This window comes from Acipenser ruthenus, chromosome 25 (genome assembly GCF_902713425.1).
Source record: "Acipenser ruthenus chromosome 25, fAciRut3.2 maternal haplotype, whole genome shotgun sequence".
Lineage (NCBI taxonomy): Eukaryota > Metazoa > Chordata > Actinopteri > Acipenseriformes > Acipenseridae > Acipenser > Acipenser ruthenus.
The window spans coordinates 5,034,924-5,062,364 of record NC_081213.1 but is presented as its reverse complement, the minus strand read 5'-3'; the positions used below and the strand labels follow the sequence as shown (position 1 = coordinate 5,062,364).

General features: G+C 37.9%; 1 protein-coding gene across 1 annotated transcript in view; it reads left to right on the top strand.

The window, feature by feature from the left end:
* The window catches only part of LOC117413980 (mannosyl-oligosaccharide 1,2-alpha-mannosidase IA-like), a 113,772-nt gene that overhangs the window by 30,340 nt on the left and 55,991 nt on the right, over positions 1-27,441 (top strand). Inside the window, exon 2 of the mRNA XM_058999359.1 lies at positions 17,119-17,215. Within this exon, the coding sequence (XP_058855342.1) occupies positions 17,119-17,215 (97 nt within the window). The remainder of the gene's footprint in view (positions 1-17,118; positions 17,216-27,441) is intronic.

Below are 27,441 nucleotides of genomic sequence, written 5' to 3'. Positions count from 1 at the left end.
CAAGTTCAGCTTGAAAGTTGAGAGTAGCGCATTGTTGAATGCCACTGCCAATGTCGTTCAGTAATTCTCTCAGTAATTTTCATCAGTCTCTAACTGGGCATTGTTGCAGGATGTTTTGCAACTGCTAAAGATACAAGTTCATGTATGAACTGGTGTTTTTCTCAGATATTTTATGTTCAAAATAAATGAAATGCTTTGTTTGTTTATTTCAATATATTATATGCATGTATTATTTACAGTACAGTGGAGGCCCAGTGTTATGTAATTTCCAGTGCAAGTTCAGCTTGAAAGTTGAGAGTAGCGCATTGTTGAATGCCACTGCCAATGTCGTTCAGTAATTCTCTCAGTAATTTTCATCAGTCTCTAACTGGGCAAAGTTAAAAAGAAACATTCTTGGCATTTACAAAACTTCCAAATGGCTCTGTTTGTTTGTTAATTCCACTGCAGTGTTTCAACAGTAACCCTTAATCGGAATTGACTGCTACATTATGACAGAGAACATCAAGGGAAGTCAAATGAAAAGTAAATAATTGTTGTGCATTTCAAAAACGCCATTTGATTAAAAAAAAAAAAAAAAGATTTACCCTGCGACTATTGATGTAGGCTATAATTTGTTATGTGCCTGCGTGCCATGAATAGAAAATATTAGGAGCCTTTATCACTAAAGCTTTATGTGTTTCTATCAAAAAAGAATAGCTTTTCTTTACCTTGCTGGTAAATGGACCACTGAGCATAGCAACTCTCTCTTCCGACACAGAACCCAATTTTCCCAGTCTTTTGTTAGATACCCTGGGGAGACTGCTGTCTCATAGTAGGTTGTCCCATCTGTATGAGGTATTAACGGGGTAACTACCTGCCAACTTTAGACTACTTTCGAGTTTCGGTGTAGTGTTGCATGTCAATCCTGTGTGTGAGTTTATACTTTACAGCAGGTGATTGCTGCAATGCAGGAACAGTACATCATTACATTTGTTTTCCAAGTGACAGGCAATCATTACAGAATAGGAGTTTTTACCTGATAGCGTAGCTGACAGATAAAGAAAACGACAGATGGTTCTAGCTGGTCCGGGCTACAGCAGCAGCATCATCCAGCTGTCTTCTGTGGAGATCTAATGCAACAGAATAGAGTAGTAACACAATTCTGCAGGACTTCTTAGAAGCAACTGAGAGTAACTGCATTTTAAGCTCCTAAATACTTTATATATGTTGGGCAGTTTTAAAGTTAGTATGACAATTTATAACCTTCATATCTGCTATCTGTTTCCATGCCTGACTTTATCTGTTACAGATGCACTTCCTAGGTCATTTCACCTCACCATTGTCTTATAGGCCAAAGCATGTTACTGGCTGAAAGCATGTCAGTCAAGTGGGAAAGCAGCTGATTGGTTAATAAGAGGAACAAAGGTTTTGAATGGGTTGGGGACAATTTCACTCTCCAGGTGAAATGAAACACTAGTTGAAAGCATGACTTGCTACAGAGATATTTTTTAACCGGATATCCTGTTTTTTATTTGGTTTTAAATCCATGTTTAATGCATGTGTTTCTTTAAAAAAAATGCACATTTTAGACTTATAACAAATGAAAGTCAACAACAGGTAAGGTCCATAGAATTAGTATTATTAATATTTTCTAGCTACATTCACTTAAGCAGGTAATACGATAACACTTAAGTTCACCTGTCCAGTTTCATTGGTCAGCAGTGAATGTTTTTTCTTAAAAAACTCTAAAGTGATTGCTTCGTCGCTTTTACACCAAAAATAAAAAATAAAATTACCACTTCCAAATAATCAGTACTGACATTTTTGTCCTTTTTATAAAAAAAGGACTGTAAGCAGTTTGGTTATGTTTTAATGAAAAGCTTTCGGCACTTTTCTCATGAATATTATTTTCATGATGTTGCAAAGCTAGCCCCCCTAGCTGCACATTCGGTAGTCTGTTCTGTTGCTTTAGGAAAATTGTCATCCAACTTTAGCAGTGGGGATTAGCTAGTAGGTGTGAAAAACATCAGCAATTATGCTCAGGGAGGTGTTAAAATCAATGGCATCACAAGCCTCTGTGGTGTTCAACACAGCAAGCCTGAGCAATGCTACAGAAGTGTACTTTGGGAATCCAACCGGGCGAGAGCACTGTGATTTTGGGTCTTTCACTAGACCACATGTTCCTCAGCAAACAGGCAGTGTCATTAGGTCTTTTTCTATGGTTTTGTTTGGGTTTAACAGCAAGGGAGAGAGGTCTGTGTTTTCATCGAAGTCAAGTGATGCTCAACTTTGGTCCTTGAGGGTCATTCCAGACCAGATCTTTGTTTCAAACAGGTACTAAATTATTTAACTAGCGTGTTCAAATGAAAAAAAGAGACTGATCGGAAATAGAGTACCCCTGCTCTAGATAGTTTAGAAGTCTGTTGGCATGTGTGTTAATTAACTTTGGATTTAGTAACTGGGAGATCTAGGTGGAAACAGAAGGGGTTTATATAAATTGCAGCGGATCAAGATACTGCCACCCTTGAACATATATTAATCCCATTGGTGTTTTCCCTAGGGGTCATGTTTTTCCTCACATATCTATCACTAATACACATGCTGTGCAATAGATTGGCAATTTAGAGACTGTTTAGATCAGTAAAACACACTTCAGTATTTTAAAAATTGAGTAAGTGTCGATTCTGCTGTCCTGCTTTTTGTGCTCAGTTCATTTCACTATGTGTAGACGTTTCAGTGAAGATCTACAGTATTATACAGTTCTGGGCAGGCCAGAGATTGCAACCTAGTTTCAAGATCATGAAGCAGCTGTCAAAGAATAATGTGTTAATAAGATGACATATTCCTTCTAATTACACTGTCAGTGAGCCATATTTTTACGATCTGCTTATTAAAGTTATTGTTACTGTAGTTGTTCCAGCATGCTCTTCTGTATGAAAACATGCCTTTTAACCCATTAAGTACAAAATAAATGTTTCTTTGAAAAAAATCAGATCACAAGCTGTAGGTGTAATTTGATACATTTAGATGTAACTTTTGCAGTTAACAAAATTTGACTAAGTTATTGTAACAATGTAAATGAGAGGTAGATAGATGCCAGTTAAAATTACTCCAAAAAATTACAAAGTAGACTTTTCCTCAAATGGGTTAATGGGTTAAGTTGTTGTTTATAAAGTGGAATACCCCAGTTGTGCACCTTGAGTTTTAGCTTCATGTCAAAAACTCTGCTAGTTTGTTTGTCCCGATAGACAGCAGACTGCAATCTGTTGTCCATCGGGACTCCAGAAGATATGTTATCACATTTGTCTTACTTTATTCTTATAAGAAAGTGAATTGGACTTTACTGCAGGTTTCTAGTGAAGAAATCGGAAAGCAAAGGGGAGTTTATATGCAGCCAAAGGCATTTGCCTTTTAAAGTCACTTTTTTCCCTTATTTTGACATTGATTATGACAAATAAAAGCTGTGGCAGACTTCAGTTTGTCGGAAGGGGCACAACAAACAGACCACTGCCTGTCAGCCACATGGTTTCAACTGCAAAATATTAGGTTTTCAACTTAATGTTAAGCTTAAAGACTGTATACCAACTGTAGTTTCAGGGAAGCCAACCAAAAACAGAATTGCATTGTCAACCCAGGATGTTATGAAGGCATGGAAAAGTAACCATCTGGTTGAAGAATAATCTCCACCAGGTTATGTTTCATGTTATGGAAATCCAAGATAAAAGCAATTCATTCTGTTGTACCGGCAGGTACTGTTTAGAATAATTAGCAGAGACTGTATACGATTTAAATATCTTAGACTCGTGCTTGTATTAATAATTCTGACAATATTTTAAGTGTACATTTAATTATAATCCATGTAGCTCCTTTATTCATGTTCACAGTTGGAATATCATTCAAAGGTGATCAGAAAAATAAGTAGTAATATAGTTATTTATAAGCATGCTTTGATCTAGTATTGAAGAATCCATTATTGTGTTTTTCTTAAATGTCAAGCTAATGGAATGGTTCCAACGTGTGGGAGAGATTGACTGTACAACTAACCCAATTCACAAGCACTCTCTTCAGCACCAAATCTTAACCACTTTACCACAGAGCCTAGGTATATTTCTTTTTGCGTGTATTACATCATTTTTGCCATGTGTCACATTAACAACACTAACTAGTGAATTGAATATTATATAATTAGGGAATTTTTTGGAGGTCAAAGATAATGTTGACTTTTTTTTTTGGTGATGTGAATTGAAATATAATTAATTATTATTTTCATTTCAAGAGCAATGAGTGTGTGTGCTACAGTATATTCTATTGCAAATCTCACACCCCTACTTGTCATTTCAATGCTGTCCTCATTACAGAAATGTTACCTTGCTCAGGATAGCTCATAATTTATTAAACACTTCAAATATCCAGTAGCGCAGCAGCAGTAATAAATCAACAGATTAAAAACAAATATTACTGTACTCGGCATTCTTTCACCCTCAATTCAATATGGACGTGCACACTGGCGATACTTCAAAATACAGAAACTTAGAGGAATTCCTAATCATATTAATACACATATGAGTCCCTGTTGTCTGTCTGCTTCAGTGCAATGTCTCTGGCCCCAGGGCTTGCTAGTGTTTTCATTACGTTTGATAGAATTTGAAGTTCTTTGATTTGAAATTCTAGTGTGTGGGTGAGCAGGGGACACTTGATTAATGAATCCAACAACAATAAAACTGCCATGGTGGTCATGATTTAGCCCCTGTGCCTTCTGTTTGACACCCCTGTTTTCAAAGTCTTGCACTGGCCGTTGCTTTGTGCTATTTGTACTGTGCCTTCTGTGTGAAGAACAGCCTGACGACGAAATCAAAAGAAGCAAAAGTTGTTGAAATAAAGTGTCATTCTTTTGTGCTGTACTATTCTCTCTCAGAAAAGACCAATTTCTGCAGACCAATTTCACTTCAGCTTGGTGCCATTGTGTTATGCTGTTAGCAAAGACTGTTTGTAGTTCAAGGGTGAGTCCGCATCTCAACAATGAAGGTTTGAAGGTTTGTTGTGTTCCATTGTTGTTAGTTAAACACATGCCGCTTTCTCTTTTTGTATGGACAACAGTATCAGCAGTAAACACTTTCAAAATCAAACAGAGGACTTGGTAATGGACAGTGAGTATTGATCTTATAGGCAGATAGCTGTACGTCATACAGAAATTTGCATTTAACTTTAAACAATTATTTTGTGTTGGCCCTGTGTTCTTGTGATTTCCTCACTGATTTAACCCATTTTTAAAACGGCCCCAGACTTCAACTTCCATGCTTGTAGTGGGTTTCCGTGCTTTCAAAAATGGGTCAGATTAACATTCAGCAGTATTTGTTAGTCCTACGAGACTCCTCAAGCTTTTAGTATGCTTGTTATTTTAAACGGTACTGCGGTGCACTGTGACGGACAAACAAGAACTGGGGAATGAACCTGCAATGAAACATTTAGAACAAAACGGACATAAAATAGCAACAAACCTAAATTGTCTTGTTGATTCCACAGGTACGGTACTGAATTCCAATTTGCAGCATTCAGCTTTTGTCTGTTTATTTATTTATAAGGCTCCTTACCGTCATCAGCTGCATTGTAGTCACTACAACAGCTTTGCACTTTTCATCGTGGTCCATGTAGTATCATAGTAACACATCAGTACAGTTCTGTGCAGGACCGCTGCGTACATTTTGTTCCCGTATTTAATGTGGTCCTTGCTGGTAATGCTGTGGGCTCCTAATGGTTCTGCTATGGTTTCTCCCTCCACCCCAATAGTATACCCCATGTTTATACCATGCATTGTTCATAGTTTACCATGGTTTGCCATGTTTTTTTTTTTTCTCTGGGCTTTACAATATTTAGCTATGCTTTACTATGTTTTCACTGTGCTTTATTACCCATTGTAATGCTTTTACTATGCTAAACATTTAAGGATATATACAGGAAGGCAGAACATGCTGCTGAAGTGATTACAGTACTGGATATCTAATCATTGTTTAATTTAGTAAAGAAATTGATAAGTTATGGTTAAAGATTTCAGAAGTACCTTTATGGTTGATTAGCTATTATAAGAGTCTGCCGACAGTTAAAATACTAACAGATGTCTGAAACTGACAAGGCTTGCTTCAGCATGACACTCAAATCAGCTAGCTTGATTATTTTGGAGAGATGCAAGACTGCTGATAGCACGCTTGTTACTTTTTGCTGTATTTGGTTGGTTTGTTTGTCTCTGTCAAACAAAGTAGCGGCGGGAATCATTTTTGTTCTTAATAACCATACTTAATTATGGTGAATTTCATTACAGCCTTCAGGCGCTTGTCAGTGAAGAGAAAATGTATTGTTCAGAATACACATTCAAATATTAAAAATAAGTAATAGTAAACATTCTCTTCACAGAGATTGGCACAGCTCCATTTGTGGCACATAAAATCAGAGGCAGTGCAGGAGAGGTAGCAGCATTGGTATTGCAATGGTATTAATGGGGCCTATGGGAAATATACTAGTCAAAACAGATGTTTCTTAAACCTTGGTTTTAAAACCCACCTTGTGATTCATTAACACCATCACTTGACATACAGTTTGCACTATAGCCTCAGATATCCTTAACAACGGTATATACTCGTAGAAACGCTATAGCAACGGTAATTATACATAGCAACTGTTCACATGCGTTTTTTCCTCAGCTATCTGAAGATTCAACAAATTCTAAGTGAAAAAGGTGCTAAGAACACAAAAGCTTTAATAAAAACATGTATTGTTAACTTTAAAAAACAACTCTAAAAACACAGACGTATGGAGATAGAGTAGGCTTTGTATTTGTATAATATTGTCTACATTTCAGTTTCCACCTGAAATGGTGTTCGCTGAAGCGAAAAAGCTTCAGCGAACACCCATTCAAAATGCATTCATACACAAAAACAATATTTCGGTTTATAGTAGCATGAAGGGGGGTGTGGCTTAAGAAAATGACTCCATAAATCCTATCTGCCATGCGGTTTGATTCGCTATGTCGGCCTTATGAAATGTGCAGTTTAGAAAACATGATGTCTGGTGCTACCCTAGGTTTGCCAGCCTTGTTGTCAGTAAGTCTACTCTCTTGGTCATTACCCAGCCAGCTGCTTCCCCTGTTGTCTTTACAACCAGGAACATGCTTTGACCCAAAATACACTTCTGAGGTGAAATGACCTAGGAATGGAAACAGTAACAGCACAAAGAGCTTTCGCTTAACCTTGTGTAGTACCAGATGAATTGAAATGATAAACACACACACACACACACACATTGTGGCTCCTGGCTGCTGGTTCTGTGTTCCTCTTTTTTTTTTTTGTTTTGCGTTCTGGGTGTTGAAAGTTAATTAAAGAGGAAGCCTAAAAAATGTCACAACGTGATGCTTTTTGTCACAAACCCCAGTATTAGAAAATAATGTAAATTAACCAGAATTCCTTTAAGGAAAATGGTGTCTTATAGCCAGTTTATAGTTTAATCCTAGCCAAAAGAAAAAAAAAAACAGGGGTTGACTGATTGTCATGTCAGAAATGGGACATGTACTTAAAACCAAAAGACCTGCAAGACCATTATGTTTCCCACAGGATCCATTGCAAGACTGTTGGCTATTAAACGTTGGCTAAAATACATCAACTAAGTTGTTTTTAAAACATTAACATATTGTTGCAGTGGTTTTTGTATTATTAATGTGAGACTGACTATATTTTTATTATAAAGTTAGTCTGATCATTTAAAATCCTGAAGCTATTATGCTGTAACAAATTCACGCTCCGTCTTACAACAATGCTGGGGTTCTGCTGAAATTGAATGGAAGAGGACAGCAAGAAGCATTGCAGGAGGAAGTATGAACTGGATACACTGCAGTGCTCGTGAGAGAAATTCTCTTTCTCCCAGCGATCTCTCCTGAGTTAAAGTCGTGAAATGTATTTCCAACAGATTTATGACCCATGATGTGTGAATACAAATATCATATTTGGGTTTTGGAATAAGGCTCCGTGATACAGACAGCATGGGATAGGTAAAGAATTGCATTTCTTGACAACAGCAGGAGGTTCTGTCGTCTCCTCTAACTCGTATGGTGGAATGCATGCTGCAAAACCAAAACGATTTTCAAAACGACAAAACTAAAAATTGTCAAAACTCAAATGGTTTGAATATAATTTTTATAATCAGTAAATAAAATAAATAACTAAATAAATAAAAAACCATACCGGTATGTCTTATTGAGTGATAAGCATGTCATATGATAATGAAAATGAAAAGAATTCAAGCACATCTTAATGCCAAGACTTTCAAAATATACCATCTGGACCGCGTAAGCCAATCTCCTAGATACGTGACATAATGCAATTTTAATTGTAACGCATCAATACAAAAATGTACATGAGGCACTTACTGTAAGACAATTTAAAAATTACAATTTTAGCAGATCATAATCAACGTTCAACCACTGGGTCTATTTTTGTGTCAGTGTATTTGTTCTGCTGCGTGCCCTGTTCTTCGGGTCTGCAATTAATAGAAGCCTTGAGATTCAGACCAACTGAGATTAGCAAGCAAGGAAGGGGGAGTGTGTGCATTCTGGAAAGGTTCTTCTCAATTAATGTATACAGAATAAGTGGTTACAATCCACATGCATCTTCAGATCAGAGGCCAAGCAGTAAACGTCTGATTGGAGATAGAAATCATAAAGAGTCTTTACTGCTGCTGCCACAACTCATTTGATCAGAACCGGACGGATTAACAGGTGTCCTACACCAGGCAAAGATTTTGCAGATGGATTTCATTTCTTTCCTGACAGTTTAGTTTCTAATACCCTGAGATGCGGTTCAGCAAAGGGGGGGGAATGAATAAACACATTGGACATGCTGTCTGCATTCCAGATCATTAAAACACACTCATTAATACAGAGTTAATTAATAAAAGGGTTGATTGCTTTAGGGAACAGATTCAAGACGATTGTTGTTCTTCTCCTGTTCACATCAAACAAACCTGTGTCCTGCTGTGTCTGTCTGCACAGGTGAGGATTATGACTTGGGCTATCCATTTTTATTAGGCTTCTCATCTTGCACAGATACTGATATGAACGATTCTGAGTGATCTTTGCAGAGCTTTCTTTGGTGCAGTGTTTATTGGGGCTGCATGCACATTGTGTATTGCTGTGTTGCAGGAGAGTCTGTCCGCACCGTTGAACACTGAGTGTTGCATATTCTCTTCCAGATTTTTTGTGTATGTTAAAATCAAATCAAGCATATATTGTAATAGACTCTGTGAGTTGATTAGAAATGAACCAGCAACATTATATTGCAGTACTCAATAGCAATAGCTGGAAATGAGTTGGTTGTTTTGATGTTTCCAATGTGGATCAGCTGAGCTACCACACTGAGATTAACCATCATTTTCAGACTATGACACACACACACACTTTAACAAATTCTGTTGGAACGTCTGCATGTTATATACAGGTTGCTTGTCCTATACAAGGTGCTCGGGTTGAAGCATTCTGTATACTTTACAGGCACTTTTTTTTGTTTGCTGATCCATTAAATGTGTTTGCTGTTTTACAAAAGAAAAGAGCACACTGATATAAAATATATCATGGTGTTTTTTCATAGGGTAGTATAGAAGTAATACATGTTAAATGTGTAGATCTAAAAGAAATGGCATATTACGTAACATTTGAGATGAACTGTAGTTATACAGAGTGATTCATAATTCGCACAATATTGTCGGAGCATCGCAAAAACTGGAGGTTACATGGAGAATGATATGCAAAGGAAAAATATTGTGACGCACTATTGAGCCACCAGAGGGTTCTTCAGTAATGTCGGCATTTAAGTAGAGCTGAAAACAATGTAGAACAACAGTGCTACATGAATAATGAATCGCCCTGTCTGTTTGGTTCATTGTGGGAACTTACTTATTTTCATAGAGCAACTGACATTATCACTTTCATCAAGATAGACTATTCTATGAACAAATTTTGCATGTGGTATTTGGTTCTGCTTTATTTGTAGCAGTGTGGTTTTCACATTAGACACAAACATGAATACCGAAACCTGTGTATTAAAGTGACAAGCATGAATCATAGATACTCTTCAACTTCCCGTTTTCTGTCAATGGCAGATATCCTTGTAGACATAGTAATCAAACCAGTGCTGAAGCCCATAGGTGAAGCATTGGGCAGTGAAACCTGTGCAACACTGCCAGGCTCCCCCAGATCACTGCCCCATGATCAGCCTTGAGGAGTCATTTCAGAAGCATTTGTTGGTAAGAGAATCAGACAGAATCCACGTTGCAGGATGTTAAACAAGAAAGAAATTAACTATTCAACAGCATTGATGGAGGCACTTAGCTGCAGTGTTTTCGTCTCCTCGAGTTTCTTATAGGTTTTACCTTATTGGGGACGATTGAAGTTATGAGTGAATAGACAAGGCTAAGATTGACAAAAGCTGAATCGCTCCCACGCTGACGGAGGGAGACTTATGAAAGAAAAATGTGCATGTATAAAGCTTCATCTATTCACACATAGAGGTACCTCTCAGCCAAAATGCAGGAATTTCATTTATTCTTTTTTTTCACTGCTAGTTTTTTTATTTCATTTTTCTTCTTTATGACAACTTTCCATTATTTTCGAAAGACCCTGGAAGGCAAGGTCTGGGCATTCAATTAGCTTTTTTTCTCGTTTTTTTTATGGCATCAGCATGGCTATTTTTTAACTCCATGAATTTTTCATGAAGTCTTAACGCTTCAGCAGGAAAACAGCCTGATTATTGCATGAAAAATGTTCAGGCTTAATGATCATTAATAGTGTACTTAATGTCAAGATTCCTGTAGTGAATTACTTGCTCCACGCAGTATACAAGGGTGTAGTGAACACATCAGTATGTGTCTGTGCCAGTGACTGTGCCCCATGGCCATTTCATAGTAGCTGCTTGGTTTTGGACGGACTACCGTGTAATCCGATTCACAAAACTTAAAGGACAGTTTTTAAAGTCCATTTTGATTAATAAAACCAAGTTCACACCATCTTTTTAAAATGGTTTATTCGTTTATTTTTGTTTTAAAAGCACTGTTCAATAAAAGAGAAATTTCATTAAAAAAAAAACATTCCTTCAAACTGTCATTTAGGTTTTGGCAATAGTGTCCATTGTATGACAGCAACAGTCACAATGTAGCATATGAAACAAAAAGTATCCAAGTGTAAAGGGCTTGAAATGGGCTTGTAAAATGTTAGATTCTGACTTTAAATGTTGTTCTATAACAAATAGCATGCAACAGCAGGCTTCATTCCTTTATGAAACGCTAAAACAGCCCGGAGGGTACGTATTTGCTACCATTCAGTCTTCTCCACCCTATTTCTATAAAAGCTTCATCTGTGTTATTGGCTGCTTTGTTCTTTGTTTTTTCAAAGTTTTTTTTTTTTTTTTTTTTGGTAGTGTTTGCAAATTTAGTTTCCAAACAGATATATCGCCCAGGGCTGGTAATGGCTGATGATTTAACAGCGAGAGTATTGGTACAATGGCTTATCAACAGATCAAGGAAACTGAGAAAAACAACTCTGCAGAGCAGGAGTTCATATGAAAAAGCAGGTTCCCAGCCTGCTGGCCAAAGCAAAGAGTTGAGTTATAGCCCTCCTATACACCTAGACTTCTGCAGAGCCACACAACCGTTTATCATTGCAACTTTTTACACTGGTCATAAAAATGGTCTGTGGTGTTTATACCTGAGGATGTTTTTTACCATTGGAAAGTGCAAGTGTAGTTATTTCACCCACAACTCAAGCTTCAAAATATTGGACTATGAAACTTGTTCACAAACTAACTTTTTACCTTTTTCACTGACGTTTTATTGGGGCTATTCTAAAATACATCCTAGAATCACTTCGATGGTGCAGCATAGTAAAAAAAAAAAAACATTTAACCATTAGGAAATGTATGAATATGTTCATATTGATGCAATATTTTGCACTTGTTCTCTGTCTGCCTATAATTGCAGCAAATGAGAGATCCACTACCAATACCATCTTGGTGCCATGTGGAAACAGTGTATATAATATTATAATAATGGAGCATTTTTCAGAATTGCAGATTATGGCAAAAATGTGTTTTTTCAAAATTATAGGCACCCATTGAGAAGTATGTGTATCATACAAAGCTAGGGGAAATTATTTGCCATGTGGTTTTTTATTTTCATTTGATGCACTTCTCCCAAGCTGCAGTAACCTGAAGACACTGGACAGACGCTGCAGGGTAGAGTGGAGCTGTTACAGTATATTGCTCTAGCATTCCAACATACACACAAGCAAGTTCCAGGGAGCACAGCACTAGAGTTTTCAACCACCTCAGGCAAGTGAATAACTAAATCTAATCAGGTTAGTACTAGACATTCCAGCCTGAAAAAAAAAGCCCTAGAGGAAAGCAAAAAGAAAAAATGAAATAAGTTAAACTGTTTTATTCTGAGAATCGCAGAAGAACATGATTTACTGTTGATGAGGTAAGCTGGTAAGATTATAAACTGGTTATCTAGTGTCTAGTTTGTGAATGCAAGCTGTCAGATATTTCTCCATAGAGTTTGCATAGAAGCGTGTACAGAAAATTCCAGCACAGTCCTACAAAACATGTACTGTAATAGATACTGGTGTGCATCAAGATGGTTCTGCTAGCTCTAATGATTTCCGTAGTATATTTTTTGGTTACTGTATATTACATTTTTACAGCAGCAGTGTAGTCTGTGAGCTGAAGCCAATATGCAGTTTAGACGAAATTGTCCCCCTGAAATCCACAATGGTTATATTTGAGGGTTGCTTAAGTGCTTGAAAAGTATACTGAACAGGGCAGTAGGGCTATTAACTCTCCTCTGTTTGATACTGTTTGCTGATTTTTTTTATTCATGTCTATAAGAAACATACAACAACGATGACATTTAGTTTTAACTTCTGGCAAAGTATGTGTCTGAATCGTTTGGTAGTGGAAATTAACTTGGGTAAGACACATTTTTAAATGGATTGAACATTAAAATAGAAACTACTGCCATTACACTGTCAGTAGTGGGTAAGGCCACCATGGGCAGCCACAGGACGACTCTGTTGCAACGTGACTGCATAGTGCTTGAATTGTCTTGGAGAAAAGTTACCATTCCTTATGTCTAAATCTTTTAGGGAAATTGGAGGTGGAAATCTAAATCAAAGTCTCCAGAATGGCCTACAGAGTCATAAAGCCCATGTGCTCTTTTGTATCGTGAAACCATAATTTGTGAAGTATTAGATACAGAAGCACCTGCCAACCGAGAGCCAATAACTAAAACTGACTTGCAGCAGGGAGACGCAGCTTTTATTAATTACAGACAACATGTCCCTCTGTAACAAAGTAATTTGAGGGACATAAAAACAAATACAGTAACAAATATATGTGCCCGTTTTCCCTTTCGTCTCTATATGACGGTGCATCCCTGCTTTCTGCTTCAGTCTTCCAGTGTTTTCCCTCCTGCAACCTGTCGCCAGTGTTTGCTCCCATATTGTTTCATCTTTTGTCTGTGGCAGCTGCTGGCTGCCAGGCGGCTCGATGCCGTTATCAGTCACCTCCTTGTGCAGTTATTTCCTGCTATTCAACCCCTTCATCTTGTCATGCCAGCCTTTCTTGTCTTTCCAGCTTGCCATTTCCCTGTCTTTGCTGATTAACGTGCATGCTTTTCAAAGAGCACATCAACACACACACCTGCTTGGATTATGCTCTGTCGCATCGCCATGCACCAGCAATTCAAAATAATGCATCTATAAATCTCACCCCAGTAGGTATTGATTACAGTAGGTCAAACCCAGAATGTAAGGAATAGAACCACTGGTAATGGTAAGAGATTGGTAAGGTTGTGAGAAATGCTGTATATTGGGATCCTAATTCTTTAAAAGATATCTATAGTAGAGAGGGGCAAACCGGTATTCCATTTTGCTGCTTTGGTGAATCCCTTTGGATATATATATATATATATATATATATATATATTAAATACTAATGACCACCTGTCTGATTAAAATTCCTAATTCCAGCAATACGGTTGCTGATCATGGGGTTGTCTGTTCCGGCTATTAGATCAATAGCCTCTATTCCCTAGCCAAACCTAAGCAATGGATGTTATCCAGCTACCGGACCCTCGAGGGAAGTCTCTGTCCAGACTCGGAGTGATGAACTGTCCTGTAAATAGAGAGGATGCCTGTGATTCTCCAGCCGAGATCAGCAACCTGGCATGAGCCAGACTCTCTGGCATGATTCAGCCTGTACTCCAAACTTCAAAGCTTTTACTAGGGGGACTACCAGGGACTTTATTTCTGATACATTGTAGTGCACTTAGACCTGAGACCCAATTCGCTTTAGGAACATTTATATTCATGCAATAAAGAAACGTGAAGACATTTTGATTTGATAAACACCTCGTTGAATCAAATCAGATATGTGCATATGCGCTCTGTTTATTTGCTGTTACATGCATTTGCAAAATTGACAATACATAAACCAGCCGCAATGTAATTTAATTGGCCCTTGATATTTATTACAAAGGAGATAACGGTTTGATTTGAGTCAACCATGTGAATCACTAATTGATTCTGCCTACAACATCTGTAGCCTGAGCTAAGGTCCCAGATAGCTCTTTTGCTCATTAGACTATTTCATGAGGCTATCGTCAAATTCAGAAGGTAGCAGGAGTGTTCTGCAACTTGCAGGCTGCCATCAGGCATCTCGACATGCTACTGAAATGAGCGCTGACAATAATCATACCCTGCTGTTAAAGTATTCAGCAAAGTGCTTAGCATGCAGACCGTGACCCTAGATAGATTGAGTGAAAACAACACCATTAAATACTGTGTTTCAATCATCTGCACAATGCTCTAGTTGCACTTTTTTCATATTGTGCTTACTACTTAAAAGCATAAAGCTTTTCATTTTAGCTGCAGAATATTCTTTCCTGCTGCCACACGGGGTGATTGGTGTTTGTTAAATGGCGTGCTGATTGCTAAATCGATTATTAACAATTAGAGATTAATCAACACTGCTGTATTTTGGATAGAGCTGTCCGCAGAATAATCAATCATTTAGTTTGGGACACGGTGCATAACGAGATTGTATATTGCTAAACAGGCTTCCCAAGGGAGGGACCAGCCTCAGAATTAATGGTACTTGGAATTCCTACAAGACTTCATCTTATAGACTTGTTTCAGATACCTGGGTATTGATGTGAGTGTGTGTGTGTGTGTGAACCTGTTTGTGCGTGCTCCACTATGAAGGACATTTCAAATGTAAACTTATAGCTACCTGCTTGGCAATCATACCTTGCCTTGGCTGATCAGAGCAGAAGATAATTGGAAATAATGTTTTTAATCCTGAGTGACTGCTGCAGTACCGCATTTTCGTGCAGATATAGAAAAGATTTAATGTAGTTTATTACCGGGAGGTGAATTGATGTGATGATTTGCATTTTTTCTTTTTTCTATATGCTTCAACCGTGAAGACTGCAAAGGAGGGGGGGGGGGGGGGATCGGGCAGGGTTATGAGTGCTAGGCAACGTTCTTAAAATATGAATACTATGGCTTGATTATAATTATGTTCCAAATAACTGCATTATTTGACCATTCAACCTCAAGTGGACCTCATTCTGCAGAGGTGTTTCATCCATATGTGGTTGATGAGAAGAGCTGAGTGACTCATGCCCCACATGGTGAGAATGTGTCTGAAAGACTACCATACTGTTTACTGCAGAGGCCCAACCTCCAATTCTGAAAGGACCACACTATAGTATATGGGAAGCATGTATTAATTCATGAGAACTGTACAACTGCATAACTCATATGAGACACAGCGACTGGAATGGTGTTTTTTTTTGCATTACCAAGTATTTGAGACAAGACAAGCACAGCAAAAGCACGACATTCAAGGCAGGATTTACTACATTAACTTTCTATTTAACTGCCTGTTGTGACCACCATTTGGGCCAGGGGTTGCTTCCCACAACTGATTTCCAGTAATCTCTCTTCTTGTCTGTTTCCTGGTATTATGCCTGGTCAGCCAAGATCGACGCAAATCAACCTTGTTTTTTCTCTCTGTCCCACAGAGGGCAAACAGTATCCCTATTAATCATTTGGAAAAAGAGTACTCCCTGCATCTCTTCCTTGGCTCCCATCCCAAGCTCTGGAGTTAGGATATAAACTTTTGACCTGTTGATACAGGGAGGAGTACATCGCGCACTGGGCCACCATACTGGTGATTAAAAGAAAATGTGTTTTTTTTTTTTTAACTGCAGACCTTTATTTTTCCCTGCTGAAATGTTCAAGATTTTCTGAGGTACTCATTTTGAGAAAGGCTGGGTGACAACAGGCGAAGCAGGTTAATGCATCAGCTCTTCATCTCCGTGGTTTGAATCTGGAATGGTTCACAAGTCCTTTGGAGCCCAAACTGACTAAAAAGCGATCTATACAGGACCGATCTATACAGCTTTATTGAAAAAATAGGGGATTGCCAGAGCTATCCCAGTTGTTTCACCAGCATGTTTCTAGACAGCTCTAAAGACTCAAATGTCACAAAACCTCAATATGCTAGATTAATTATTAAATTATTATTCATGTTGCTACTAGTTCTTATTGCAATACAACGAGGGTCAGAGTTTACATTAATTGTTTTTTGTTTAACTTAGCCACTTTTAGATTATATATTTACAGGACTGACCATATTTTTAAATGTACTTGGCTCTGTTGTAGATGTGACATCTGTATATGTCTGTTCCCATTATTCCAACTTGGCTGTTTTTGTAGTTGTGAAATTGTTTTTGACAAATATCATTTACTTAAGCCTCAGTGCGGCTGTGCTTTAAGAATATTTTAAAACCTTGACATCCTAATAATAGGCCCTTGAGTTTTGCCCTCAAACTACTTGGTACTGAAATGAAAGTATTTGAAAGTGTGGGTCTGCTGTCATGGCACTGTGTTTGAGATATAAAAAGAAAACTGCTAACACGTTGAAATTACCGCCCTTATTTATAGTGTGAGATGTGGTGTGGTGGTACCCTTGTGCTAATTATTGGTCTTCAGACTGCAGTATTTGAGGCCTTAATAGAAATTTTCTATTTTCTGTTTTCCAGATGATGAAGTTTTCCTGGGATAACTATAAGACCTATGCCTGGGGAAAAAATGAACTGCAGCCACTGACAAGAAATGGACACGTTGGGAACATGTTTGGTAAGTACCAAATTCATTCACCATTAAGTGGCCCCTGAATCCATTTCATCTCTTAATTCAAAACCAACCCGTCACCAGAGGGTTTAACAAAATACCAGTGTAGTAGCTAACAACAAAAAACATACAGTAGCACTTACTAGAGTAGCATGTCTGTTATTCAAGACCTGCCTGAGACCTCCCCAAGATGGCTACTGCAAGCCGCTGTCCAAATTCTCCCAAAGACCTTCTCAAGATGGCTATTATTGTTAATAATATTTTGACAGCACAAGCAAACATAAACAAAACCCTGAATTCCCCCTTTTGTTTTTGTTAAAAAGTGACTTGGATTGCAAACATACCATAGTTTATTATTTAAAATAAAGTTTTTTTAATAGAAAAGAAATATTATAAACTTTTAGAGTTTAGAGTTTACGGTAAGAGAGGTTTTACCATTGTGCCAAGGAAGTGAACTCTACTGTCTGAGCCTGTTGAGAGCACATTTCGTCACCCTACACGGTTATAGTTCATAGTCATACACAATTGAATATTAGTCTGTTTAGTGCAGGGCAGTTCAGAGGAGTGCTCGGAGGAGATTAGTAAATGAGTTAAACACATGCAAGGAAGCAGAAGCATGCAATGTGAATTGCAAAGCAAGGGACCTGGCTTTGACTGCAGCACAGACCTTCCAGCTGTTGGATTATGAAAGGCTACATCCAGCTGCTGGATTATGAAAGGCTACATCCAGCTGATGGCCTTGGAACAAGCTTTGCAGCTCAGCTGTAATGACCACTTTGAACTCAATTGCCTGGTGGTACAGATGCAGCCGAATTGCTTTGTGGCTTATGTTTTCTGCATTTCCAGCACAGTAGATATTTTGCCCCTTCATTCAATGAATGTATTCCTAGAAAAAAAAAGAGTGAAGAAATCTGAAATTAATCTACCTGGCAAAATTACTTTGAAACTTAACTGTGACTGATTCATTTATGTCAGCCTTAACAAAAGTGTCAGAGTGCAGCAGGCAATAAGGTTCCCCTTTGGACAAAATTGTGTTTCAGGACAGCATTTCTTAATTTCCTTAACGAGAAATACATCCTTCAAGGCAAGCACACACCTGTACAGTATACGGCTCACTTTATATAAACATACTATGCGATGTGTCAGCGTCAATTACTGTATCTTTGCTAAAAAAAAATAAAAATAAAATAAAAACCTGAAATACTGTACTGTTTGATCTTGTTTGCAAACTTTAAATAAAAAAAAGAAGCAGTCACTGCTGGTAAGTGAAGAAAATGGTTTTCTACTGAATCGCGGGGGTGGTTTCTAGCTGTATTGTTCATACCACAGTATGATAGGATTTCTGGAGTTATCCAATAAAAGCAAATGATAGTCCCATGTGGAGTTATTGACCTGCGATTTTCTTGGATAGTACAGGTATTAAAGCTGCAGTGCCTGGAAATCATATTCAATTTTATACTAAAATAGGATCTCTTGCTATCTGATTACTACATTGTGCTTTATCGGGGGCCAAAGTGTCTACCATGAGCACTTTTGTAGGGTTGGCACTTGGCTATTTTTTGTGCTGCCTGGCCATACTGGGAATCATATAGTTCTGTATTTGTTTTGTCTAGCTAAAGCCTTCAGCAGTGTAGTTACCCAATGTAACCTATTCGCTTGGTCATTGGATTTGAATGAGTGTAAGACAGATTCCAAATTGACATCCAGTAAAAAAAAAGAAAAATTCTGTATATGAAATTCTAGATATCTCGATTCTAGATATCTCAATGCTGGTTGTATCACGTGTAATACAATATTTCACTGCACAAGTACACCACTGTATGCTTAATGTGTATGTGCTATTTTTAGTTTTGGAGGAGGAATTATGAGCCCAACAGAAAGAAATAATACTGTATATAAGTGTTGTTTTTTCTTCTTCTGTTAAATAAGACTTATCATTTAATTGCACTCTTATTGCTAAATGTAAATGGACAGTGTAAGATAACACCACAAGGATTACCACTCTTCCTTCCAGTGTTATGTATTTATTTTAGTTTTGAAATTACTTTCTTTTAAGTCTGATGACTTTATGTAAAAAGAACAGCTAAAGGATCTGATAAGTTGCATATTCATATTTAAAAATGAAAGTAGATATCATATGTTTATGTCAACTGTGGTGAATATATAGATATTTTTTTGTTCATCCTTTTGTGAAACTGTCGATCAATGGGAGGATTCAAAACCCCAGTTGAAAGTAAAATCTAAATAGAATTTGCATGTATCCCTCAAGTGAGAAATACTGATGTGCTGTAGAGTAAATCACTGGTGTCTTCTTTACTTGCAAGATATTCTGTTAGCACTCTCGTGTGTTGAATGAACCTGCGTTGATCCTTATTGTATATCTTCTGTTTTCATTAATGAATGCTGTTTCATATGAGGTTTTATATCCTCAAACATGCAGCATATTGATATTTGTCACTTCCGAAAAAGTGAAGTGCAGTCCAAAGTTTTAAAATGAATTTTCTTTGCTCTTATTATCTTTATAAGCTGTATTTACGTTACCGGAATACTGTGGTTCTTTTTTTCACATTCATGTAATGCTAATATTTTAAATTGCTGCATTCTGGAACCTTTGCTCCAGGTCACATGGTCTTTCATTCTTAAAAAAAAAAAAAAACACACAGTGCGGCCAGTACTAAATTACATAAAATAAAATAAATAAATTAAGTTTGCACTTGGCTCGGGAAATCTAAAAATAGATTTAAACTAAAAATATTATTACAGTTTAGATGGAAAGCCTGAACAGATGTTAAAAGACACTAGTGCTAATTTGTGTGAATTAAATAATAAGTCTAGCTGTTTATTAGCCAAATGGTCAGGGTTGTTTTAGAAATGGAAAATAAAAATACGGTATGTTTAATGCTCACCTGGTAAAGGCATAACCTTGTGGTGTGCCAGGTGAGTCATGCAGTCATGCTGGGGCTCTCATAGTAGTGCAACGCTGCAGTTCTTTGCTTGTGATTACTCTACACAGGGAGCATTGCATTGGCTGGCTGTCCCACAGGTTAGGGAGGCAGAATCGTCATGGGCTGTTTCTTCTTACTGCACATGATCCCTGCAGTAATGGCCATCAATTGTAGAGCTCCAGGACAACCACTGACCTTCAGTTCTCCTGAGCTGTTGTGGGGGTTGCTGCAGTGAGTGAACTTAATGGCACACTCTAAATTGGGAATAAATACAGGAGTAAAATAATTAGGCAAACTGAGGCGTATTTATTACCATTCGGGACGTTTCATGGTCTTATCCTCTTGGAGTAAAACGAAGACCTATAGAATCTTCTAAAATGTAAATGGATGTAAGTGCCAGCAGATGTAAATGCTGACCAGTGGGGTGTTTACATGGACCCACAGGGCGATACAAACCCAGCAGCTTTAGCTTCAGCAGTGTGTACAGACAGGGTTGAAGCAAAGTGCATTTGGCAGGCTTTTTAAAATGATTCTAGAGCCAGAGGGGAGTATCAACAGCCTCAGGACATTTTCAATCAGATCATTTAGAATTTCAAGTTTTAACAATTAGTGGTCGTATCAAGGGCACAGGAAATCCTTAGTAGTTGCTGTTTTTTTTTTTTTTTTTCAGCAGCTAGCAGGTATTTATTTGTATTTAACCCGTTAGGTCCTGGAACTGTAAATACAATTTATTCTTGACTCCATGGTGTTTTTTTTGGGGAAATACTTTTTTAGCTCACAGCTCAAAAAACATATGAAACAAGCCTGTAAGCGACATCCCCCCCCCCCCCCCCCAGTCCCCCATAGCAGCACAACATTTGAGCCATCAATAGCCTTAAGAAGTAGATCAAGTGACTTACGTCCACTGTCTGCAAATGTAAATATGTAATTTGGCATAGAGACGGACACATGTGTGCATATTACCTCAATAACATGTACTAAAGAACGTACAAACCAAGTTTCATCATGAACGACTAAGCTTTTCTCTTCATATATCGAAAAATTCAAGCATGACAGACAGACAGACAGACAGACAGACAGACAGGACGCCTCATTAAACCCCAGATTCTTATACTCTTAAAAACCGGTGCTAAGGAATGACCTTAGCAAGCTCTATCATAACTGGACAAGCGGCTTCAGATTCAGTAAATACACTAACATATGTACGTACACCTGCCTCCACTATTACCCTCTTTATATGTTTTCTATAGAAGTACACAGTACTTACTTTTTTACTAAAACAGCATAACAAATCTCCCACTGCTGCAAATAGTAGCAGTAACAGGACCATGTGGCTTCTTGAGTATCATAGAAAGAGACCGTACTAAAGGGGAGGAGGACACTACTATAGGGTCCCTGCTTCTAAAAGTAACCTTTTTGGGGTATGTTAACAAACTGGACTGTCAGCAGAAGGCTGAATCTGGAAAACAGACTCTGAGGGTTTGTGGACACGGCAACTTTGACGGAAAATGACCGCAGTTCTTCAAAACCTTGAATCTGTTCTGTGTAAAGCCTGAGTACCACTAGATTACATATGGGTATGAGGTCTCAAGCTCACTCCGGCGCTGTAAGGTTCAAGGGACGCACACGTTTAGAATAACAGAACAGCAGCTGTGACAGATTCCATACACCAGAGAGTGGGATCGTTGGAATAAGCTCTTTAAAATGTGTCCTTCTGACCCTGGACGTAATGGCAGTAAATGTATTCAAGAAAGCCTTTTTTTTCTTCTTGAGATTGGCTTGGTCTGTGGGCCAAGTGACACAGTGGAATTGTCTGAAAGCAACATTTCCCTGCTGTTTCAGCCATTGAATAACAAACAGTTAGCACACATGTTTGTTCCGTATATGCTAATGATGCACAGTATGTTGCGACTAATTATAGAATGTGAGTATATGGAGATACTTTGAAGTGCAAAGGTGAATTGTCAAGGAAGAGTGAAAAATGCAAACCGTATAAAACTAAAACAACTGAATCGCTCCTCTCTACAACTAAGTTGTTTCTTGCTAGTTTTATACCATTTCATTTTTGTTTTCTTCCTCTAAGAAAATGTGTCTTTCCCTTCATTTCAAAATAGGTCCCATTGTGGTTCAGGTTTATCGATTAACATGATGTTATTGATTATTTGTTTAGCCTTGATTATCTCTCTTACTGAAAAATTCTTAGCGATAATCGTATTATAGTTAGTAATCGTGCTTCAGACAATAGAAAGCGCCACTGCCACATCAGGATTTAGACCCGGAAAGAATACCAATATTACCCTTTTGCAGGCAGAACAATCTTATCGGTGGATGGTGGTATGTCAATATATCTGACTCATGCTGCTGCATACCAGCTACTCCTAACTCATCCTCCTGCAAGGCTCCAGCAGGCTCCAGTCTAGCTCTCTTTTCTGAGATCGATAAATGTGTAGAGCAGAAGATGATCTGTTTCCTCCAATTGAACATTATTTAGTCTGATTCAGCCTTTGCATGTTCTGGCGAGAGCATCTGAATGTGCTATTAAAAGACTTAAGTGTTGAAAGAGCATCACTGTTCTGGTGCCTGCCTAATGATACCTGGAAAGTTCTCTACTAACTGCAACAGAAGATTTTGTCCCCTCTGTGATGATTGTGTATAGAGAGCGGCTTTCCATTTACTAAATTGTACTTTTCACTGTTGCCCAGGGGTCAGAAATAACAGTTGCGCACCGCTAGTGGTCATTTCTTATCAGCACAGGCGTCACTTTCTTGTACTAGTCTTTTATTTCTTCTTTTGTTCTTTTATTTATACTTTAATTAATTAAAAAGTTTACTGTTGCTTCCTCCTGGGACTTCATCGTTTTCATATCATTGGATTAGCAGTTCTTTATGGGCATACTCTGCCTGGCCACTTAATTAGGACCTGTTCACAAAATTGCTTTTGGCATCTCCCTGGTGTTAGGCATGTTCTCTTGTTATAGCATCGTTACGGGTGAAGTCCACCAAACAGTTGTGCTTTTGCACCCTGATGGGAGAGGATAACGGAGACTTTAGGCATCTTCAATGCCCACCACAATCCCTGGATATTTGGGAAGACCTTGAATGATGCATTCATCAACACAATCTTCTGTCTACCTCTCTGCAGCAATTGCTTGAAAGTGTTCTTTAAAACCTTGGCCTGCTTCTCACCGATCATTAGGTATTAAGAAGAAGAAAAAAATGCCGAAATGAACAGGATTAGGCTGCCATTCAGCTTTTGAAAAATACCCTTAGCATTTAAAAAAAACACAGATCCTCCAAGGTTCAGGTAAATCTTGAAACAAATAGAATTGATTAAAGCTACTTTGTCACCTTTTCCTTCCTTAATGTCGTTTCTGTAATAAAGCAGAGGTTCAAGATGTTCTCAGCCAGTGAACTTAATTGTCTTCCTGAAAAGGTGTTCATAGATACCATATATAAAAAAAAGCCTTTTACAGGAGGTGGGTTTCTAATGGATATTCTCTGTCTCTTCCACTTTCCACAAATGATCCTGTGTGTCAGGGTGCCTTCCTCTCACAAGCACATGTGCCTATTAGCGTGATTACATGGTACAGCGATACCAGGAATGCTGACTCAGTTTTACAGGAGGCTGTGGAGTAGAGGTGTTGTATAGACCTCAGGAGCCAACAGAAGTGTGTTTCCCATCAGAACTAATGGGACAACTTGAAAATGATTCACTACATCTCCACAGATAGCTTTATACATTACGTTAAAATGTATTAACTGTATATTAATACTGATTTTGTGTCTGGATTAGACTTGTTTGCACATCCGTATGGTATAAAATATACAGTTAATAGGGCTATCAGCAAATGTTAGGTTTCTCATCCTAACTGAACAGAATGTAATTGAATTCATGACATAGATAATACATCATATATTACGGGAAGGGCTGTATAGATTTAAATGGTAAACAGACATAATAATAATAATAATAATAATAATAATAATAATAATAATAATAATAATAATAATAATAATAATAATAATAAAACAAATGGCATCATGTTTGAAAAAGTTCCATTATTTGTAGTATGTGGTATTGAATATCGTTTCATATAATTGAATGCCGTACAAGTTTAAATAAATACAAATGTAAAATATAAAAAGTATACAAACTAAATGTGTATGACAGTTTAAACATGAAACGTCCGTTTACACAGAGGGTTCAGCTGCGTGGGCTAGATTGTTAAAACTATTAACGGCAAATCTTCATTAGTGCACTTTTCTAACAAGAAAACTTAAGACTGCTCACAAGCCACCCAATTCAATATTTGACGTGTGTTTGCATCCTGCAAAAATTAGCAGTGTTCACGATTTGGAGTAAATAACATTGCGAATCTAACCCTGTTATCTATTTAATGCCGATTTACAGCCTTTCATTCTGTTTTGTATTTATTTATTCAAATTTCTGAATTGTTATTATTGCATTAATCAGACGCTGATATCAAGGTCAATGAGCTTTTCAGAGGATGCATTGATGATCTCCCCCAATTATGAACAGATCCTGTGCTCTCCAACAGTCTAGACTAGAGCCTGTCTCTCTCCTTATAAAGGCTCTGTTATCTGCACTAATAGGATTGTCCACAGTGAGCTGCTTAAATACCTAGTCACTGGGTCTACCCCTTGTCTTATCACAGTCTTGTCTTTTCACATGCTTTTTTGTGTGTCAGGAGAGTCAATTAAAGCAGAGGTGTTGCGTTTCCCGCCAAAAGTTGTCACCACAGTAAATGCAAATGGCACCACTGCCTGATGGCAGCATGACCCCCCTGTGTTTACAGGAGATTGTCAAATTAAATACAAGCATTTATAAAGCAATCATCTCTTCCAACGGTGTACTGTACTGTAGTGCTGCTGTATTATTTGCTTATTTTTACCTGCAGGTTGTGGAACTAAAGGAGGTAATTAAGTTTGTGTTATTAATTATAAATCTGACTTTGATAGAGGGCTGATAAAAGGCGCGTTGCTGGCAGGTGCTTCTCTAGTCACATTACTGATGGTCTCAAAAGCGATAGGCCATTCTGAGGATCAGGCTTCACTGTAGATTTCTACCCTCCAAGCCCCTGAAGGAATTAGAATTGGCAGTCATGCATCCTCTCCAAAGCAATTTTAACACCATTTCAGATCAGTCTAGCCGTGGCTGTCCACGGTGGCCCTATGCCCTGTCTTAAAGCAGCTTCTAGCCCAGTCAAATCCTTGCGGATTGAAAAACCATGAAACATGTTATTGCAACTTGCATGCGATTAAAGCTAGGATAATGAAAGCGGGTTGAAAATGTGTGGTAGGAAGGAAGATTAGAGGGTTTTTCTGTAGCTAAAAATATATTTTGAAATTAAATTGAATTTTCAAAGCTTGAGTGTTTGCTAAATTTGCTAAAAGGGTATCATCCCCAATAAGATATTAAACAGCAGGATAAACATGTAGCAGTTTTCTTTTTTAACGTCACACATACTCCAGTTTGAAAGCTATACTACTGTACATTAAAACTGTAGTAACATTTTTTTCCATTATTAATCCAGTTAGCTTTTATTGCTCCTGGGCAGTAGTGACGACATGTGTGGTGTCTTTGAAGGACTAATGCAATTTTACATGGGGTTTGATTTGAACCCAGGCCCCCAGATGTGATAAAAGGCATAAGATAGTTCACAGCAAACTCTTGTGGGTTACATTAATGAAAGTGTTTACGAAAACTGGAACATTATGTCTGTTTTATTGAGTTTTATTTCATCAAACTATAGCCCTCCAGAGTAAGTCACAACTGGTTTGGAGTACCAGGAAATGCAGTACAACTGTATTGCATCAATCCAGAGGGGGTAGCTGTTGACCAGATTAACCCCTAAGGGCCATATTTTCAAAGTGTTTACTCCAGTCTTTAATTAACTCCAAATGAGAAACCTTCAACTCGTGGGTGCTTGGCAGACTGTGCCGTATGTTATTGTTTGGTTCTAGCTTTGCCATATTAACAGGTGTTTTTCTCCATCCAAAAAATAGGAGTTAATTAAACTGTATGACAACAGTGCACCAGTCTAGATCTGGAACACAAACACACACGGTTGCTGGGGGGAGGGTGTTGATTTCCTTTGTGACTAGGCTGGTAGCTTCCCTGTGGGCAGGATATTTTTAACTGATCCATTAACGCTGGTGCTTCTGATCAGAAGCAGGAGGAAACCCTGATTGCAGTGGTGCCCGTGGCTGTTTCACGCCAGCCCTTTATAAAAAAAAAATGTTGCAATGCAATGTCACAGTTGGGTGTCTGTACAACATAAGGTGGTATTGCTAGAATGTGGTTCAAGGACAGGTTGGTAAAGCATCAATTGTCCTTTTCCACCTTAAATAACCTCCATGTCGACATCTGATTTCAGTGCTTTAGGTTATATGAAGCAGATTTACAGCTATAAGGCACATTTGTTTAAAGATGTAAGGCTGTAGGAAAGTGTTTGATGTCATGCTTGAGAAAAGTATTTGATGTCACGTACAGTAAGATAGAATGTTGTAGCATACACTTAGCGCTGCTACATGTCCTGGTCATACAGAATGCATGATCATTTAAATGTGCACACATTGCAATGTGTGTGTGTGTGTGTGTGTGTGTGGCTGGGTACATGCATGCATGTTTTTCTTAAAACAGCTCCAAAAAGTGCATAGGTGAGTTCACAATGATCCCAATGCCTTTGACAATGTCAGTTGGGGGATGAAAAGCCATCAGTTGCATACTGTAGGTTATCAATGAGACTGAGACTAAGAAATGCTGGCATAGATATGGAGGGGTGGGGTGGGGGCTATTTTAATGATCTTAATACCACCGCTCACTAACGCTATAATAATCCTGCTGGTGTTTCCCCACCAGACATGATTTATTGACCCATTTGTTAAAATTAATGAATACAATAAAGACAGCTGAATGGTTAATAAAACATCAGCTTTATATTTGTTAGGTATTAAGACCGGTATCTGTTTAAATGATTACAATAAACCCTGGCAACATTAAAAAATAAAAAGAAATAAAATGGAATACTTGCAGCAATCTCACATTCACATATTACACCATAAGTAGACACCTTTATTAAAACCTACATGTTCAACAAAGTAGTTGATGGAGTAGAATTCTCCGAATGGCATTTCTCCTGTACAAGGGTCTGCAGAATCCATGATCTAAAGTCAAATCCTGTTGTCTGGATTTCTATATTCCAGCACAGCAGCAACGCGGGATCATGATCTTACTGTATTTTAGATAATAAATAACACTATGTAA